The sequence below is a fragment of the Dermacentor silvarum genome, chromosome 1, assembly GCF_013339745.2.
Source record: "Dermacentor silvarum isolate Dsil-2018 chromosome 1, BIME_Dsil_1.4, whole genome shotgun sequence".
Lineage (NCBI taxonomy): Eukaryota > Metazoa > Arthropoda > Arachnida > Ixodida > Ixodidae > Dermacentor > Dermacentor silvarum.
The window spans coordinates 89353295-89374414 of record NC_051154.1 but is presented as its reverse complement, the minus strand read 5'-3'; the positions used below and the strand labels follow the sequence as shown (position 1 = coordinate 89374414).

The 21120-nt window shown below is 44.0% G+C and overlaps 1 protein-coding gene across 2 annotated transcripts in view; it reads right to left on the bottom strand.

The window, feature by feature from the left end:
- LOC119432000 (serine/threonine-protein kinase PRP4 homolog) overlaps positions 1 to 19335 on the bottom strand; it is a 111924-nt gene extending 92589 nt beyond the window's left edge. The window contains exons 1-3 of one of the 2 annotated variants that reach the window (XM_037699455.2): positions 18920 to 19335; positions 6966 to 7424; positions 2083 to 2709 (exon numbers count right to left, since the gene is read on the bottom strand). In XM_037699455.2, the coding sequence (XP_037555383.1) occupies positions 2083 to 2709; positions 6966 to 7424; positions 18920 to 18993 (1160 nt within the window). In that variant the 5' untranslated portion in view covers positions 18994 to 19335. Of the gene's footprint in view, positions 1 to 2082; positions 2710 to 6965; positions 7425 to 18327; positions 18476 to 18919 lie in introns of those variants that run through there. The other variant, XM_037699469.2, reaches the window with a different exon arrangement.
- Positions 19336 to 21120: the final 1785 nt, after the last annotated feature.

Genomic DNA, 21120 nt, shown 5'->3' with positions numbered 1-21120 from the left:
TTCACCGGCACTACATTTAGCACGTGTCTGTCAGCCTCGGCAGTTCTGCGAACTATGGCTGGAATGCTGGCATTTAAAGCATTGAAGAGGATTTGGCACATAGAGCCTGACCTGGATCTTTACATAGCCTGCTTCTATTGTCTCTGGCAGGATGCTTGAGCCAAAGGTTAGTATTAGATGCTTGGGTTTGATCTCGTTGCTGTCGTGCCTAAGCATAATTAGTTTAAAAATTAAATTAAATTACGGGGTTTTACGTGCCAAAACCACGATCTCATTATGAGGCACGCCGTAGTGGGGGACTTCGGAAATTTGGACCACCTGGGGTTCTTTAATGTGCACCTAAATTTAAGCACACGTGTGTTTTCGCATTTGACCCCCATCGAAATGCGGCCGCCGTGGCCGGGATTCGATCCCGCAATCTTGTGCACATCAGCCCAACACCATAGCCACTGAGCACTGAGCAACCACGGTGGGTTGCATAATTCGTTTGATCTTTTTGCCATCCTGCCTTAGCATAATAACATTCATTACATTTTGCTCCGTTCCAGCCTTCAATAGTTCAGCTTCTGTCAGCTCCATCAGGTCATCATCGCATACAGCACCACGGGTGTTGTTCATCGTGTGGTACGGGGATATTGTCATTGGGATGTCCCCTAATGACACCAGGTTAGGCAGCTTGTATGTTTCAAATCACGGAGTTCCAAAAGGAGATCGCCACTAACCATCTTCGATACTTTGTAGCCTGTGCCAAGAGCTTCAGTCAGACATTTTGAAATGAGGAAAGGTGAGCTCATTCTCACCGTCTTTTTTGGTTTATCAGAATGAATTCGTACATGGAAGTTTTTGTTTTTTTTTTGTCCAGAAAACTGGAACACTTCATCGGTGCGCCCTCTTTTCTGAGGGCGATCAGGGAGTTTAGGGATAGAACTATCCATGAGTGTACTCTACAGATTTCGGCCGAAACGCCAGCCACAGACCGTGGAGCCTAACAAGGAGACACCGTAGGACTTATAAAGAACAAGTCCTGAGGACATCAACTGCATGCCTCTGCTATAACCAAATATGTACAGCCAAGATCGGTTGTTCTACAAAAAGAGGACAGGAAAGATTGAAAGTGAGAGAGAAAGACGAATATTGGAGGGGAGGATAGGAAAGGGCCACTACCAATTTCCCCCGGGAGGGTCAGTCCGGGGGTGCCGTCTACGTGGAGCTGAGACAGAAGGAGTGTCTCCTCCGCCGAGGGGCCATAAAGGTCCAAACACCTTGCATCAGCTCAACCCCCAGGATCCCCATGTCCCCGGACACAGCTAAGCCAGGCACAGTTAAGCATGGGAGGGTTTAACCCCCATCTGATTGGGTCCGCGGTGTCGTAACACACAAAACACCTGACGACGCATACGCCCCTGCACAAATCCGACACGGCACGTGCATTGACCATCATGAGGGTATTAGCAGAGAAGTGGGGCATGGTGGAGAAACTGGCTCGCGGCCATGCTTAGTTTGAGGATGCCGTCATCACGCAAGGCCACCATGGCAACAAGTGAAAATCACAGATTTGTTGCAACCTGCTCGCAAATAAAACTTGACTGCATGTGTTTAGTAAGAATTAGGATGTTCTTTTCTGACCGGTAAGTCTATAGCCGCTCATCTGCCATTGTCAGTTAATAAGTACATCTTTAGTGCGTACCTGATCCAAGTTCTACGCAAACTACGTATTAATGAGATTTTACTGTAACTAAGCTTGTCGCATTTGCCATTAGAAGGTGTCAACATAATACATATGCACACAGTTTGCACTGCTTAATTTTTTGTGCATAATTAAGCTGTAATTACATGCCACTGAATGAACTGCGCAGGAGAAAGTTGCACTGGCAAGGCTAACTAAAACAGCTGCCTGAATACGACAGGAGGCTGTTTAAGTAAAACCAAACTATTTCGTTTACATGATTAGAAAAGTGCAGTACATAGCACAGTCATAAAGCAATGCAAACAGAAAACAATTTTAGGGTAGTCAACCTAACAGTGCCAGCAACATTTTTGAAACAAAAGCTCAACAAAAGAGTACCGAGTACTGCAGCATACCTGGGTGGTGATAGCCGCCGAGGAGCTGCACGTCTAGGCGAAGGACTTCTGGGAACATGTCGATCACCTGCACGCCTCGGTGATAATGAGCGCCGTCGCTCAAGCTCTGGTCCTCGATAGCGTGGCGGTGACAATTTCTTCAATGGTGAAGTTTTCACGCAAGGTGAGCTTTTCCGAATAGGTGAAACTTTTCGTGCTGGGGATCTTTTTCGTGAAAGTGATCTTCGAAATGGCGATGCCCTGCGATCTGGTGACATTCTCCGAGATGGTGAAGTTCTTCGAGTAGGTGAAAGTTTACGTGATGGGGACAACTTTCGAGGCGACACCCTGTGCGAAGGAGACACTCTCTTTGGAGATGAACCTCTCCGTGAAGGGGATCCCTTTCGCATTGGAGAGCATCTGCGGACTGGAGACATTCCCTTACGACCAGGAGAAACCCTGCGACTGGGGGAGGTTCTCCGACTCGGTGACAATTTCCGTGATGGTGACTTGCGGGACGGAGAGCTTCGCCTTGAGGGGCTTTTCTTTGGGCTCTTCCGGTGCCGTGAAGGACTTTCCTTCCTCTGCATGGACCGTTTTTGGTTTGGACTGGAGGCATCCTGCTGAGCCTTTTCAGTGTGTGCTTTCCTGGTGAAAGAATGGCTCATGTTCAATATGCTCCAGTTTAACAAGACTGGTGACTACTTGACTTTCTCTGGGTCTACCAAGCTACTAAAAAAATAAGGCCAAAATATGAAAAATGAAGTGAGGTTTTCTCATGGAAATTATGACTTACATATTCCATGGTCACAGCAATCTCGGTAAATGACAGGCCTGATCCTGACAAAAAAAAAGAGCTCCAAAATATGCAAGAGCAACATTAAAGAAACAAGAATTTCGTAATTCCAGTTCGGTAGAATTTAGTTTTTAAGATACACCTGTCTGCTTCAATAGCAGCACAGGGCACTAACATCGGCTGTTCTTCGAGTTATTAAACTCTTCAACAACCGTACAGACTTGAAGACATGACACTCAACAAATTTCCAAACGGCTACCAGGGGCTTATCAGAAATCAAAATTTGCAAGTGCATATACTACACTCTTGCACATTCATGCCCTGCATTCTCGTATGAGAATCAGCTTAAATGAGAACAATTTTCCAAAAGCATACAAAATCATTGAAGAAATGGTGAAAGCTGCCCCTTCAAATAGGGCCAGATTCAGCCAAAGAACAGATAGCAAAGTGTACTAGCCAACTGTGATAGCCCACAAGGTGATAACGAAGCTGCAGGTCAATGATAAACAATTCTTAAATTGTATATGCTTGAGAATTATATATGCTCGAATTATATATGCTTAAATTGTATAGCTCGAGAACAAGTTAAGGACCACACAAAGAGCGATGGAACAAAAAATGTTAGGCCTAACGTTAAGAGACAAGAAGAGAGCAGTGTAGATCAGAGAGCAAACGGGGATAGACGATATTCTAATTGACATTAAGAGAAAAAAATGAAGCTGGGCAGACCACGTAATGCATAGGATGGATAACTGGTGGACCATTAGAGTTACAGAATGGATAGCAAGAGAAAGGAAGTGCAGTCGAGGACAGCAGAAAATTGGGTGGGATGATGAAGTTAGGAAATTTGCAGGCGCAAGTTGGAATCAGCTAGCGCAAGACAGGGATAATTGGAGATCACTGGGAGAGGCCTTCGTCCTGCAGTGGACATAAATATAGGCTAATGATGATAATATGAAAACCTTCCTGCAAAATACACCAGCCAGCTCCAAGCAATTTAATCATCCTTTCAAGTATAATGAGGTTGATTAAAGTTATGTGCAGTTCCACCATATGCATAAGCACAGAAACAAACTACTTTTCACTTAAAAATGGTTATAAACCTCAATTCTAGGTATGCAATATGCAGCACTGAGCCAGAAAGCAAAGTGAACAGACAGATTGAAAGACAAACGCATTTTATGTGTTATTACTTGTCAAAGGTATAATACTGAAACGAAGCCAGTTAATGAAAATGCATGACACACAGTAGCGCACCCAGGATCTCTGCCGGGGGGGAGCAAGCGCTTTGCATAATATGTAATTTCATTGCTTTAGCCAGAGGAATCCAACAGCAAATAAAATGCCTAATAATTATAATGACACCAAAGATGATGACGATGCTTATTTCTTCAGCGATTTACTCAAGGTAATTTAAGAGTGAATGAATAAATAAATACAAGACAGTGATAGAGTGTTTTTGTTAATCAGGAAAATTCGACCTCAAGCCACTTCGCGAATCGCACCGACAATGTGAACAGAGCACTGAAGGTACATGGACTGGTGGGGCTGGACGCGTGGGGGGAGGGGGGTTTAACTCGGCCTTAGGGGGGGGTTACATCACCCGAAACCCCCCCGTTGGTGCGCCACTGATGACACATAACTACTTGCATTGAAGCCTGTGCTATGTCGGTTGCTCCCATCGGTGAGTACAACAATGTGAATGTGTATGCGTTTGCTAAAGTCTACACTGCAGAGCTGGGCAGTATCAAAGAAATGTATCAAATACCATCAGGGGTCATGTACCTGCTTAAATGTACACAAGCATGATGTGAATCAGTATACCTGTACTTAGGCTGCTATTTTTATCAAGCATCGCAAGATACAGGATAAATCTATCAGACCTGTCAATTATGCCCGCTTTCTTTTGAAAACTGAAGTGAAAATGCTGGTCTACTAAACCATCATCCTACGTTCCATATTTCCATTAGCAAATGGAAATATGGAAGTACAGCAGGAAGTACAGCATATGAGAGGAAGTACAGCATGTGGGCAAATGGACAGAGGGCTGCGATGTTCACTGCAGAAATCAGAGTTGCTGCTTTACCGTCCGACGCGCAGGGGTTGACGAGGTCCATGGACAAACCAAACATTACACTTAACACAGATGGCAACCCAATACCCGTGGTCGATAGCATCAATGTCCCAGGACTTCGCGTGCCGGCAAACCAGGGTAATGGGGAAACCAACAAAATGCTAGAAAACAGTGCCTAACAAACAATGAGGCTCATCTCGAGGATACCCAATTGTCACTCCGGCATGAAGGCGGCCAACTTGGAACGCCTAGTACAGGCCTTTGTTATTAGCCGCTTAGTGTATGTAATCCCCTACCTAAAGCTCCAAGTTTCGGAAAAGATCAAAATCAATGTCCCTTATGCACGGCAAACAACAAACTCCTAGCCATAGGTATCTACAACATGCTCGAAGAACACATAGAAGCCCGAAAGATAGCACAATACAAAAGACCCAGACAGAGCCCTATGGGCAGACACATACTCAATAAATTTGACATAAACTACGCATCAAAGTACAACACAAAGGTGAACATTCCCCACGACATACGGAACCATCTTAAGATACCCGCTCTACCTAGAAACATGCATCCCGAAGACCCCAAGGAAAAACGGGAAGAACATGCTAAAGCTATGGGAAAAAGATTCCAAAACTCATAGGACGTGGCCTACGTCGACACGGCAGAGTACATAGCCCACCGCAGCATGTCCATCGTGGCAGTAGACGCGGATGGTTACCCCAAAGTAAGCAGCTCTATTCGAACTGACAATGCCGAAGTAGCTGAGGGATCGGCCATTGCATTAGTGATAGCTTCCACACAATCCAGATGCGTAATCAGCGACTCCAAAGCCGCAGTCCACAACTTCACGAGGGGGCGCATCTCGCCAGAAGCACAACGGATCCTGCTTACTTTCGCGACCACCGGGCAGTCCAAATCATGTTGCTGCCCTCGCATGCCTCCCTCCCTGGCTCATGCCACGGCTCGAGGACTTACAGGCAGGCCACTGAGCCGCCCCCGCTAGGGTTGAGAGGGGACCGCATGGTTAGCTACAGAGAGAGAGAGAGAATAAACTTTATTCAAGAACCCTGGTCCGGGTTCACCCGCTTTGTTCTACTTGTCTGCCAAGCCGAGCGTTGTGATCAACTCGATCATGACTTGTACGTAGTTGGGGGAGGAGTCTGTCCGCCAGCCACTCCTTAAGTGTCGCAGGTCTACGGGCGGATGATAGTTCAGCAAGGCTCGCCTGAATAGCAGAATGGCTCCCCAGACAACCACACAGAATGTGAGCATACAAGATCACGAGTCATTACAGATTGGAAAGCGTCCGGTATCACCCCGCAGGCCCAACACTTACTACGGTGGCCTGGCACCTCCTTCAAACCAATACGTACCCGAACCCAGTAGCTTATAGCCACTACTGCCCAGGCCAGTATTTGGACAAATGTGAACTATGTAAGGAACGGGCGGACCTGCCACACATTCTATGGGCTTGCCCTCAGGCGACACGACAGGGCCGCACAATAACTAATGATGAGCAAGCAGTGGGAGACCCGTGCTACTCAGCTCGGCCCCAGAAGCCCAACTCTGGGCCGTCCAGCTCGCCGAGGACACCGCCAAAGCCCAAGGGCTACTGGCCATCACTTAGGCAGGGACTTGTACCCCTAAACTGCTGGACACTAAATAAAGTTACTTCTCTCTCTCTCTCTCTCTCTAGATGTAAACGGTACTTGTTACTTGTTGGGCAATACATGTTACTTAAAAAACGTGAATATAGTGTTTTGCAACAAACAAAACTAATAGCTTTGCAAGCTCAGAGACCAGCATAACAAGCTAGTACTGTGGTGCATATTATAAAGCTGCAAAGTGATTTACTCATGAAAGTACTTGAAATACAATTATACACACAGAATAGGATTTTTGAGCATGTATCTGTATCTTAAATACATATTATGTCTAGCCCTGACAAATTGTTTTCCACTTCCTCTGGCCTAGCAGTAACAAAGAAAAAATTATGCACAATTAGCAATTACTGGAAGCAAGGATGAACAAACCAACCTGCTTGAGCGAGGAGAGCCATCCCTTTCTTTATGGTGATCACTGCGAGAATGAGAATGTTCTCGATTTTTCCCCTCTCGATCAGCTTTGTGGTCTAGAGAAGATGTTCGTGTATGTTTCTTGCTGCTACTGTCCTGGCTTCTGCTAGACAACTTAGTCTTCTTGCCTTTGTGAACATCTTCATCTGAGCTTCCATAGTCACTTGGGACAAGCGTATAAAGCTTTGCCTGTAAAATTGCCTTCTGCTCTTCCAACTCTTCAAGGTTCATGTTGCTAACTTGAAGGGTGTCTTGACCGGTCGCCGTGTCTAAAGGTGGGGCTCCTTTGTCACCGCTCGACTTGCGCTTCTTGTCCTTAGAACTATGATGGTGCTTATGCTTGTGCTTGTGCTTCCGTTTTTTGTGTTTGCTACCTCCCTCCTTAACTTCTTTTCGAGTGGTTTCTGTAATCGGCTCATCACTGCAAGAAAAACAGAATAAACATGGCTGAGATGAAAAACAAGACAGCAAGCGTAGGCCATGTATTTCACAAAGTATGTTTTTCTAGTTTGTTTTTAACCATGGCATCACATATTGATCTACAGAAAGAAACCAAACAGGCAGGCATCTGAGCACTGATGCCTTGCAATGACAGTTTAAGATAGTTATAAAGCTTGTTTAAAGCTTAATACACACTGACTCAAAGGACTATCAATTTGTGCGGTGCCTGTCTCACTACTTTATAACAGCACACTGAAAGATTTTTACACCAGCAAAAAGCTGTTTGCTAAAGCTATTTAGTCCTGAACTGATTACCAGCTGAACGCAATTTATATCTGCAATTTAAACAATTTATATCTGGAGGCTTTCGCATCCTTATTTGATTCTACAAATTATGACCACTGCTACATAACAATTGCCAGGGCTCTAAGGTTTCGAGCACATCAGGTAACACTTATGCCAAGAGGGACGGCTGCGCAGCCAACCCGCAATGGCAGTGACACAGCGTATAATTTCTTGAAGTTGGGAAACATGTTTAAGTGAAAGCAGGCAATCATGAGGAAACACAAGAGCCGCATGCTATCAACTATAATGTACCTACTTTATTGCATGTTTGCTTAAACGGAGACTAAAGGAAAACACTAAATTAAGTTCCATTGCTAAACCAAACATTTCTTTGGCGGAAAACTTTATCCAAGGAGCATATAAAGGCCAAGCTTTGGAACTTCATAACAAGACATTGCTATGACACTGCTGCTGTGAGACAATAAATTCCATGGTACTTTCTAAAACATTTCTGCAAATTTCATGTTAAAAACTAATGCGAATTGCCTTGACGAGTTTTCATTTTTAATGCAACATAATCACCTTTTTGTTAGCACCTTTTCAAGACAATCTTAAAACACAAAACATCGTGGGGGGCTGGCCACATGTACTTAAAAAAAAAAGTCTTTCATATTTGTGTCATTTATAGACAAACCAAGCTCCCTTTTTGGTAAAAGTAGTCTAGTGTTATTCCAGAAGTGTAATCTGCCAACCTTACAGCTTGACATCTTTCTTTACAGTATCCATTTAATGACAGCGTTACTATAGAACACAACTTCTCTGTTTTGTACTGCCTTTTCTGTCAGAAATTCAAAAACTCATTAATTCAGTTTCAGTTTATTATCCATTCAATACAATAATTATGTAAACGGTACTATACAGACGTATAATTAGTTATAATTATTCTGGGTTCTATTATTATAAAACAGGACACTTAATAGACACCACACATCATATGGCACTTGGATCAGCCATCATCCTCATAATGACATTAGTATCATAGCACAGGTAAACACAAAGTTTGCATAAATCACAGCACGAACTGATAGTCAAACTTAGAAGTGCAAATGTTGAGGTTTTATGCATGCTTTTTCTTCGCGATGAACAGGAGAAATAGTGAATGAAGAGACTCTACAAAGTTTGCCTTAGCATTCCTAGAAAGGCAACTACAGATACCCAAGTTATTACTGGCCAAATAAAGTGGCAGCAACAACATTGCTGTTACACTCTGTCTTGTCCCCTCTCTTTTTTCCATTAAAAACTGTTTCGCGTTGGAAACTGTCACATCCAAAACAACAGCACTAACTAACCCAACTCCCTTCTTTAGTTATGGCAGCAACAAGTTACACTCCGCATTTGTTTAATACCCCCTATTGGCTCCACATAAAACCTACACCATATACAGGGTGTTCATCTTTAAGTTTTACGGAATTTTTTAGAAATTGCCTGTGGCAGGTAGCATAACTCTTATCATTTAGCTGGGTTATTCGATGAGGTGGACATTAGTAGCATGAGAAATTGAAACACAAATTCACTAATTAACTTCTTAATTACTTTACGACACATATTGCAATTTACGAATTGTAGCCGGTGAGCTTGTCAGGCGTATCCACTTGGAATGAATTTCCAGAATGACACCAGTTTGCCGATTTGCACCATCAAACTTGCCGTAAAAATGCACTGTTATTCCACTTACTTTAATACCAAAATGCTGTTTTGTACATTGAAGCACAAAAGTAACTGGAACGCCCATGTATTTCATCCCACACTTAGGGAAACAATATCTCAAAACTAGTGTCATCCTGAAAATTAATTTTAAGTGGATACATCTTGCAAACTCACGGCTACAATTTGTATTAGTCAACTTTTGTTAATTAGTTGAATATGTGTTTCGATTTCTCGTGCTACTAATGTCCGCCCTCTTCGAATAGCCCAGCTCAACAATAAGATTTATGCTACCTGCCACAGGCGATTTTTAAAAATTCTGTAAAACTTCATTTTGAACAAATGGTATAATGCAAATGCTGCTTTAAAGCTCGACAACTGATTAAAATTTCTGGCAAAGAAAAATACACCATTCATAAAGGCTCCAAATACAGCACACATAAAGGATGCCATTATGAAATCATTGAGCAACTTCATCAATACTTCTTTTTGGGCGAGTTGGTACATCTTGAAAGTTTGGGTGACAGCGCAAACAGACGACCACAAGAAGGGAGACACGGACACACAGGAGCAACTGTAACATCCGAAGTAAACATGCATTCCAGAGCCATCACTCGCATTCATTTTCTCTGGCAAAGTAATGCTTTCAGTATGCACAGAGGGCCGGTATTTTGTAGCAATGCCTTTCTGATGCTAATGCCTTTTAGTGCTTGGTCAGTGGTCAGACCGACGGTACGCTCCCGTTATCAACGGGATCAGCCGGCCGTAAGCGGTGGATGATAAGACTAGTAATAATGCATAACGCATCACTACAAAATACCGACCCAGATTGCCAGCTCCTGCAAAAGACCCAAAGACCACAGAGTGCCGGACTTGGCTGTGGACACCTGGAACGGGCAGCATTTTATTGCCTACTTACGTATATTCATCGTGATGAACAGATTTCCCAGCAACATGTGGCAAAAGCACACACTGGCAAACATTTACAAAGTATGTCTGTCATAACCCAAAGCTTCCTTTTGGGTTATGCTCAGTGCCAGCTACTTTTCAAAGAATGATGGACACGGTTCTCTCTGGCCTGAAATGGCAATGTCTCGTTTACCTCGACGACGTGGTGGTCTTTTCGGACACATTTGCACAGCACGTCCAGTGCCTTCAGACAACTAGTTCTTCAGGCTATCCGAACAGCTGGACTATCTCTAAAACCCGAAAAATGTCATTTTAGATACGAAGAACTGAAGTTTTTAGGTCACGTTGTGAGCCATGCCGGCATCCGTCCAGACCACGAGAAAATGAGCGCCGTCGCCGCATTTCCCGTGCCAACAAATAAGCGCGATCTACGCCTATTTCTGGGGCTCTGTGCATACTACCGACGCTTTGTCAAAAATTTCTCTAAAATCGCTGAACCCCTCAACCAACGTACAAAGGAAGGCATCCAGTTTGTTTGGGGTCAGGATCAGTGCCTCGCATTCAATACCCTCAGAAACCTTCTCCAGGCCCCACCTGTACTCGGTCACTTTGACGAGAATGCTGACACGGAGTTGCACACAGACGCCGGCAACGTCGGCCTTGGAGCTGTCTTGGTTCAGTGGCAAAATGGCGTAGAGCGTGTGATTACCTATGCGAGCCGAATGTTATCCGCTGCCAAGAAAAACTACTCTGCCACAGAAAAAGAATGCTTAGCCGTTGTCTGGGCCATAACAAAGTTTCAGCCATACTTGTACGATCGCCCATTCAGAGTAGTCAGTGACCACCACTCGCTTTGCTGGCTTGCGAATCTCAAAGATCCCTCAGGTCGCCTGGCGCGATGGAGCCTTCGACTGCAAGAATTTGACGTCACCATCGTTCACAAGTCAGGACGCAAACACACCGACGCTGACTGTCTTTCACGTGCGCCAGTCGGAAGTGCCCCCGCTGACCTTGAAGAGGACGACAGTTTTCTTTCTGCCGTATCAGTAACAGACATGGCTCAACAACAGCGTGACTACCTCGAAGGGCGCACGTTAAGTCTTCCTCGAAGTTTCCCACGCGCGCTAGCCTCCTTTTGTTTCCGGGATGGCGTCCTTTATGAGAACTTTGACCATACGCAAGCTAAATACCTGCTAGTTGCGCCGGCCTCGCTTCGTGACGATATTTTACGTGCCTGTCACGACGAACCATCGTCCGGACACCTGGGATACACACGCACGTTGGAATGAATTCGCCGCTCTTACTACTGGCCACGTCTCGCAAAGACTGTGAAGCAGTACGTTCGCACATGTCGCGACTGCCAACGACGTAAGACTCCACCTGTGCGGCCAGCAGGACTGCTACAACCAATAGCAATACCGCAGAGGCCATTTCATCAGATTGGTATGGACTTGCTGGGATAATTCCCCAGGTCTTCATCCGGCAATCGGTGGATTGTGGTCGCTACCGATTACCTAACACGGTACTGCGAAACAAAGGCACTCCCAAAAGCTACCGCAGCAGACATCTCCCATTTTTTCGTGCACAGTATTGTCCTCAGTCACGGAGTGCCCGCGGTCGTCATTACCGATAGTGGGACAGCTTTCACCGCCGAGTTGTTACAGGAAGTCTTGAGGCTAAGTGGCACTGCACATCGCAAAACGACGGCTTATCACCCCCAAACAAATGGACTGACTGAACACTTGAACAAGACAATCGCGGATATGCTGTCAATGTATGTGGCCATTGACCACAAAAACTGGGACGATATCCTTCCTTAGGTCACTTTTACGTACAATACTGCAATTCAAGAAAGTACAGGCTTCACACCTTTTCGCTTAGTGCACAGTCGAGAGGTCACCACGATGCTCGACGCCATGCTCCTTCCCCACAACTTGGGAATGTTTCACACGGATGCAGCCATGTTCACCCAGCGCGCCGAGGAGGCTCGTCAACTCGCGCGATGCCGTATTCAGTGTCGCCAAACCGCAGACGCACGGCGCTACAACCTTCGCCACCGAGAGGTTGCCTACAATGCCGGCGATGAAGTGTGGACCCCCATCCGACAGCGGGGCCGGTCAGAAAAGTTGTTGCGTAACTACTTCGGTCCCTACAAGACTGTACGGCGACTCAGTGACATTACCTACGAGGTTCTCCCAGAAGGCACCCCAAGAAACTCCTGTCGGCTTCCTCAAACTGAAGTGGTTCATGTTTCAAGACTAAAACCATATTTTTCGCGCCGTGACTCAACCGTCAAGTGACTACTTAGCGTGACAACTGACAACTTAGCGTCGTTCTATTTTTGTTTTTTTGTTCGTTTTGGTTGTGTTCTGTCTTTTTTTTCTTTTGTTCCTTCTTTCACAGCAGCAGATTGTTATTTCACGTTACGACACATTTTTTTCGTTTATATTGTCACCCTCATTTTTTATATATTTTTTTTACCCTCATTTACAGCATCGAGACGATGCTTCTTTAGGAGAGGAGGTAATGGCACATGCCATCCCATATGAGCCATCTGCTGTGGCATGTACACGCTTGGGGGTTGGAAGAAGAGAACATTCTTCTTTTTGGTCTGGTTCCGGTAAAGACGTGGACTTCTGGCTGGCTCTGTTGTTTCGCCCGTGACAATATTCAAGCTTTTACACCGAAACGTTGCCTGCACTCTTCCTGCTGTTCAGTTATGTCTGTTGCAGGAGTGGTGGAGATACAATGACTTTAGATATAACAGCATGTTCACCAGAAACAGTTGAGCCATGCCTGGTAACACCACAAGTTCTGCAAGTGGCATTTTTGTAAGGTTAATGCTATCAAAAAAAAAAAATGTGCCAATAAACCTATTGTAGTCTTTCACAGCTCTGCTTGACACTACACATTCTACATAAAACAGGCCTTTAATGCTGAGGCTTTTCAGTGAACATTCAACAACACTCAAACATATGTGACTATTTTCAAGCCATGAAATGCACTAAGCCAAACCTTGACTGTGCAGGAAGACTCGAGCAATTCCACAGTTAAAAAAAACAAAAGTTTACTTCCATTGTTTCATTGTCTGTCAATTTCTATACCTCGACTGACTGAATGGAGTGATTGTTCACTTTCCCATCACAGTAACAAATACCTGCACACATTGCTCATGTCTCTTCCATACATCCAAACATTGAAATGCTCTTTCATGCAGTGTAATCTCACTGCCTTAGTTTGTTTCCTGTGGGTACTGTAGAAATCTGAAACCCCACCATGACTTAGCAAGCACACTGTACTACTGTATAAACCCAAATAGTACACACACATTTTTTTTCTTTTTTATATTCTATTTTAGATAAAATCTCTATGTGCAGTTAATACAGACATAAATACGCAAAGTTATTGTTATTTCTTCTCAGCAAAACATTTGTTCAGAACACTTCTTGTGTTTGTATTTATGAGATGACACCTTCCACTGCTGCAGGCTGCAAGGGATAAGCTTACATTTTATGTATGCAGAGAAAACGCCGAGATGAACAACAATGGCAAGCACAAAATGCACCGGCATACATCTACCGCCAGGACTTGCGACCGCTAAGCTCAGTTTGTTGCTTCCTACACTGCAAGGTGGCATTTTTCACCAAAACTAACGACATTGTTTACATGTACATAGCAAACAATTTTCCTTTCAAGTAGGCACTGTGGCTATTACAGAAGTCTGTGCAGTGAATGCAACTGAGCTCTCAATTACGTAGTAATTACACATATTGCCTACAATCATTCAATTTCATAATAACAAAGAAACTAACTTCACTGCCCTTTCTTCTCACGAAGAAAATGCTTTAGCACGCATTTTAATCCATTGAAAGATGTATACCTTGGCTGACTGACTTCTTTAAACATTCATAGATGTGAACAGAAGAAACACCACATAGGGGTCATGTTCTGGAATTATTTGCTTTCACGATGCATCCTAGTCAGCAACACTCATAGCATGGATATAAACGTAACATCATGATGTAAGGGCAGCAAATGTTACACTATGAGAATACTCTTGAAAACGTTAAGTTCCAGAATATGACTCCATGACTTGGTAGGAGGATCACAGTCATATGCAATTGAGCCAAACATTGAGCATCATCTAAAATAAATGTCAATCATTGCAAGAACAATTCGTCTAAAGCATGATAAAAAAAATTTAACAAAATGCCACAAGCTTGTAAATAATGAAACTGTCTGCTTCTGCATACTTTGCATACCAGCTGCTCACCCACACTAACAGCAAGGATACACATTTAACAGTGTTCCAGGCCACTTAAATCTGTAGTCCATAAGATAAATTTTGTCCCTCTTCTTTGCTGCCACTAAAGTCTAAAAAATTGGCTGTCTTATCACGGAGTCACTTTTTTTTTTCTGAGGTTTTACGTGCCAAAACCACAATACGATTAGGAGGCACGCCATAGTGGGGGACTCCGGATTAATTTTTACCACCTGGGGTTCTTGCATGTGCACTCAATGGTCTATCAAAATGCAGCCGCCGAGGCCGGAATTTGATCTGCATGCTCGGGCTTAGCAGCGATGTCACATTTTTACCGACTACTAAAATGCAGGGTGTCAGACCTAACCTGAACCAAAACTACACCCAAACTGGACCTTGAGTAAACATGAGCATAAAAAACGGCAATGCTTACCAGTTCAGAAAACAATGTTTTCTGTGCGCACATTCCAAATCAAGCGTTTTTGAAGGTGCGCAAAGAAATTCATTAAGCTAAACAAAAAAACTTTGCTTTCAGTCGGACCGCTCTACTTGCAGCCTGTTATTACCTGCAAGTTGGTTTGTATGTACCAGTCGGGAAAGTTGTTGTATGTATGCCAAAAGCTGCAGAGACACTTGCGGTTTTGAACTCGTCCCATGCTTACAGGCTCCAAGGCAGAAATATTCTGGGGGGTCGCTGAAGGACTGCCAATTGCGTTGCACCTTAACACAGGCCACATTAACGCATGCAACTCAAACACTAGCTGTAAGTAGGGAAGCAGCTCGAATGAAGCAACTAGGGTTTAAAAACCTTGAAGGATGCACACTAGGAGATATGAAGAGCAAGAGGCGAGGTCATGGGGGCAATGAAGCAAGTCAAAAAGAGGAGCAGTAACCAGCACGCAGCTGGCATCAGTGAATGTCGCTGTCTCGAAAAGGTTAGCATGTCACCAGCAGTGTGGGACAGACCACCACAGACTTCTCCTCTGTGAAAGTGAAACTTGTTGCAAGCAGCAACAACTTTCACATTCACAGAGGAGAGGTCCAATTAAGCAGTAAAAATCATTCTGAGCATAAAGGAAAATTCCATGTGGCCCTCACATTACTGCTCACTTACAGCTCTTCCATATGATACTGTAGTTCCTGAAACGATGTGAATCGAACTGTGTAGAAATTGATGGTGGCCAGTGCAAGCTATCAGACATTTGTAGAAAGCGAGGCTGTTCTGTGATGTAGAATTGAAGCAATGCACACATGAAACGAGGTGCATCCAAAAATAGTTGCATTTTTTCTTCATAACTATATAGCTGCTTGTCATCCCATTGCAAGTTTAATGCATGGCATTCTATATTTCTTTATTTAATTTGTTGATGTAGTTACCATGAACATGATGTCGATTATTGCCTGCAGTGCTTTGTCACTAAATTGTAATTATGAAGTTACATAGAAACAAGATCATACAATTTAATCATCCCTACTGTTTTTTTTTTTCTGTTTTTTCATGTTTACAAAATATCCAACTTCAGGCAGTTTTAACACATCATATTTATATTACGACAAACACATTAATAAGCTATGTTCAAGCATGATACAAAGAAAGCATTAAATGATGCTTGCCTCTACACAGAATGTTTTCCTGCTGTGCACGTGAAACACATTTGATATCTGTTTCTCTCGTTCACATGTATATTTGTTCAATTTAAAATACATAAAGCCAGCCAGGCAATTGAAGTTATTGCTAAAAAAAGCGTGTTTGATATAGCTCTCTAAAATTAAGTTTCCTTCCCTGAAACCACGTAAAACACAAAGTCCTGTTTCCCATGTGTCAGTAATGTCATCTTGTAATTATTTGAGGTAAAAACTTGTACACACAAGTTAGTTAATAGTCTACATGCACTGTGCCACGTGACATGAACATAGGAATTCGAAGATCGAAAGCATTGTTCTGAACCGGTTCGATGCTGTGAACTAGCTAGCAATCTGTTAAGTTTATTTTTCCAAACCATAACTGAACAAAAATAAAATTGAAGCAGCTTGGACCCCCCCCCCCCCCAGAGCTAGTTTTTTTTTTTTTTTTTTTTTTCCAGTTCAACACCATGCCAAAAGGGGCAATCTTTTACCGAGACTAGCTGCAAATAAAATGGTGTTAGCTGGGCCAGTTCAAAGCCAGCTTTTGTTAATGGTAGGAGTTCCTTTTACTCATGAAGAGCAGCAACATCACAGAAAGGCAACAAGACCCAGATTGCTAGGCCCCTTGTGCTACAAAAAGGGCATCAACAAATACATACATAAAGCTGGGAGCCAACTGGACCCATCAGCATCATCACTGGCACCAGTTGACTTCCAGCCGAGGCCTCCTAGCTTGACAAGGTAGAAGTTTAACAAATATTTGACTGCGACCCACTATCCCCCAGTTGCTAACCGAACATAATGCTTCCTGGGTGCAATCTATAATTCGAAGTTGGTTTCTGTAGACAGAAACAAACTTAGAACTGACATCCTTATGTGCTCCGCAATGAGACTGCAGATGGCTCATCGTTCGTAGGCCAGCAAAGCTTTGTTTCCATTTCTTTCTGCTTCAATGTGCAAAAAAGGCAGTTTGCCAAAAACTCTTAATTGCACTTGAACTCTCACTAGGCTGCATAATAAAATAAGTTCTGTTTTGCATGCTTGTGTGGCAACTTGCAAAGACAAGTCTTCTCAACATAGTTTGTATCGATGTACATTGTCATGGCTTCAATATGCATTGCACAGAAAAATTTGAGTAGCTTGTTGCTGTCAACTGACAGCCTTCCTTTGTGATAACCGGTGGTATGCAGGTCTCACGGTCCCTTGTGTGGTGTTCAAAGGCTTCTGATATGCACTTCAGCATTTCAACCTCTAAACACACTGACTGCCAGCTGACCTACGTCAGTTGCAAAAATTGGTTACAGTTTGCAGCTGGAACCAGTAGACAAGACTCAAATGAAGTCCCCAGACCAGTGCCAACTATTCCAAGCTACAAACGGAAACATCTTTCATAAACCATTTAGATTTAGCACAGTCAGGTCCCAGCTTGAATTTTGGTCTAAAATTTTTGCTTGAGGAGCATTTTCCTAAATACCCCAGCACTTCGAAAGAACAAATTATATACTAAAAGATTTATCTGAAATGATGTTCCAAACACAATTTACCATCAAATGTGCTGCATAGGTGGTAGTTCAAGTTCACATAAAAGTTTTAAAACAATTATATACAGCCGATAATGCATAAACGCGTTTCTAGGCGAATATGCAAGCCAAGGAAAATCAAATAAACGAGGGGAATTACTACACAGAAACAATGATAATCGGACACTACATTTTCAACCGACTATAAACAGGCACATTCGATCGAAATTGTACGGAACACACCATTGCGATTCACATTTGTAATGGACGACCTGAACTATTAGCAGAACACGGTAGTGTGCCTGACCCAGAATGAATACAGTATATGCATAGATTCAAAAAAAGTTACATATTTAACAACACTAGCCGAGTTACCTTCAAGAACAAAAAATTCCACATAATACGTGTGTTCGACCGTGACGAAAGATCAAATGGTGTTCCATGCAAAGGCATAAGAAATAATTCCCCGCGCAGGAAAAATTATTAATTATATAAGCTTAGTAGAACGTGCCGTGTTATGCGCTAATATACTCATCGCTTCTGAAAAAAAAAAAAAAAAAATCACCGAGCTTGTTTACCTTTCCAACTGCTTCTTCAGCGGCACCATTGCACCAAGCTGCAACTAACGCCGCGCTGCTAAATGCCACTAATGAAATGGTCGCGACAGTTTACAGCATGAAAATTTGTCCCCTAGCTGCATAGCTAAGGTCCCCGGCACTCTATCCTAGTGTACCGTGGCCTCCGCACAGCTACCGTAACAGCAAAACAAGAGGGTTCTTCCACGCAATGTTGCTAGGATGCCCTGAATTATTAGAACGAGCAATCGGCCAGATACAGGATGAATGAATATCATGCTTACGACCTTTTTTATACTTCCACATATTAAAAGCTCAAAGTTCACGATATAACTCTCGTTCCGAACGCGCGTGCAAAACCTTCCAAGCGGTGAGCGGCGGCGTAATGCACCAATGAACGTTGTTCACGATCGTACAACGTTTTACATGTGCGTTCGATTTTCTCCTACAGTTTGTATCGCCCATTCATGCTTTCTGGGACGGCAAAAATAATATTTCATTTCGCATAACACTACAGGAATTATCCAAAGAACATCGCTCCGAAGCTATGCGCTTACGCCGCGACCTCGTCGACGAGGCGTCGCTGTGCACTTACCTAACATCGCCGTTTTTCACGTCTTGCGTTGTATCCAAGCTGAGGACGGTGCTCTGAACACAAGACTTCGCCATTCTTCGCACTGCACGTCTTTACAACAACAAAAATAAATCACTAGCGCGGTTCACAAAGCAACCTAGCGAGCTGGCTCTCTAAAAAACATTCGACGAACAGCGGCGTTGATGTCACAGCGCGTGAGATGCCGTCACCGTAGCCAAGTGTAGAGACACTAGGCGGCGGAGCCGCCGACCGCTGAAGTATGTCCTTTGACCATAGCCGCGAAATACTGCCAATACTACTTTAAAATCCGACAATTCCCAAGCCTGGCAGCGCTTTGGAACTTCTACGTACCCTTGTTGTGGCCCCTGAGGCCCTCACGTTTTAGACTCGGGCACGTTAGTTAGCGCAAAGTTGAAAGCCGACGAGTTGCGGCGCCGCTTGCGGCAGAAAAAAAAATATTTTCAAATACTCTGAGGCCCCCCAAAAATTGTAATTTTTAATTGCTCACGGGTGTCGCGCAAAGCTGAAAGATGTTTTAAAAAATATTGTGCATTGAACATGCTTGGGCAGGGATCGAAGATCTGCAGCTGGTTGTCCTGTTGCGTCTGTGGATGCATTATTAGTTCGTTTACTTGTCTATAGATGACGCAATGATCAACAAAACTATATCTTTAAGCATAGCGTTAATATTGTTACGATGCTACCAAGAGTGGCGCCAAATTCAGAAGACGATTTGACGTGTCGAGGTGCCTGGTCGAGGTGTAATCGGTCTCGACAGCCATCTTAATTGTATATCGTTGCCTTTCTTGTAAATAGTGTAAATCATAGGCGTATCTACCAGGGGGAGGGCAAAGTATGCCATTTGCCCCTCCCCCTCCCCCACTTTTGAAAGCGGACACTTTCCAACAAAACACAGCTTAAGCAAAATTTAATTTCTTCATTTCGGTGACAGAAGACCATCCGTCAGTGCGTTTGACACCGTGTGCCCTTTGGCTACATAATTGCTACGATGCTACCAAGAGTGGCGCCAAATTCAGAAGACGATTTGACGTGTCGAGGTGCCTGGTCGAGGTGTAATCGGTCTCGACAGCCATCTTAATTGTATATCGTTGCCTTTCTTGTAAATAGTGTAAATCATAGGCGTATCTACCAGGGGGAGGGCAAAGTATGCCATTTGCCCCTCCCCCTCCCCCACTTTTGAAAGCGGACACTTTCCAACAAAACACAGCTTAAGCAAAATTTAATTTCTTCATTTCGGTGACAGAAGACCATCCGTCAGTGCGTTTGACACCGTGTGCCCTTTGGCTACATAATTGCGGTGCTGTTGTACTCTTCTTTCAAGTGCCCAGTTCCGCCTTATAGCACGCCTCTGGCAGTCGATCTTTGCACTAAATTTTGTAGACGATGCCATGGTATTTTCATTTTCGAGGCGGTCTTTGACTCTGACGTGTTGCTGCGATCGTTTGCTTGTAGAGATGTGCCAGATTCGCACTTCGTAATCTTTGAAAATCCTTGAATATGACTCGCCCACCCCTCGTGCATAAGGAAGTGAAGTCCGCTTCCCTGTTGCTCTTGCTCTGGCAGGAGGGTTAGCAGCACACCTTTTTTCCGTCATTATAGGCTGGTCGGGATAGCCATTGTCGAGTAAGTAAGTCTTTCCTCACTCTTTTCAGCTTAAGTTTTCATGCGACAGCAGTAGAGCATAAGCGGAATGCGAAATATATAATCGAAACTGGGAACTTAAAAAGAAGGCTACAACAGCACCGCAATGATGTAGCCAAGTGGCACACTGTGTCAAACGCAATGCCAGAGCATCACGTAAAAACAGGTCACAGTATTGATTGGAAATCGGCTTTCGTCATCGAAAAGGAGAGGTAATTATCCCGCTTGTTCCTTGCATCATATTGCATACAATCTACGGCACACACGATTGACCGGACACGGAGCCCTCCCTTCATTACGTCATTCGAAAAGACCGCCATGCACCTCGTTCATTGTGAACAAGGCACCCCACGGCCGGACTCGGGGAGTCGAGTCCGGCCGCGGGCCCCCGTAATATGGGGCTCCTGCTTTGCGCAGGGGCCGCTGCGAAAATGGTGCTAAAGAGCGCCCTCTGTCCTGAACTGAGTAGTACCAAGCTCGGTCTGCTCCGGAAAGCACGTTTACAATATGGACCCGCCACTTTCGGTTGTGTTGTACCA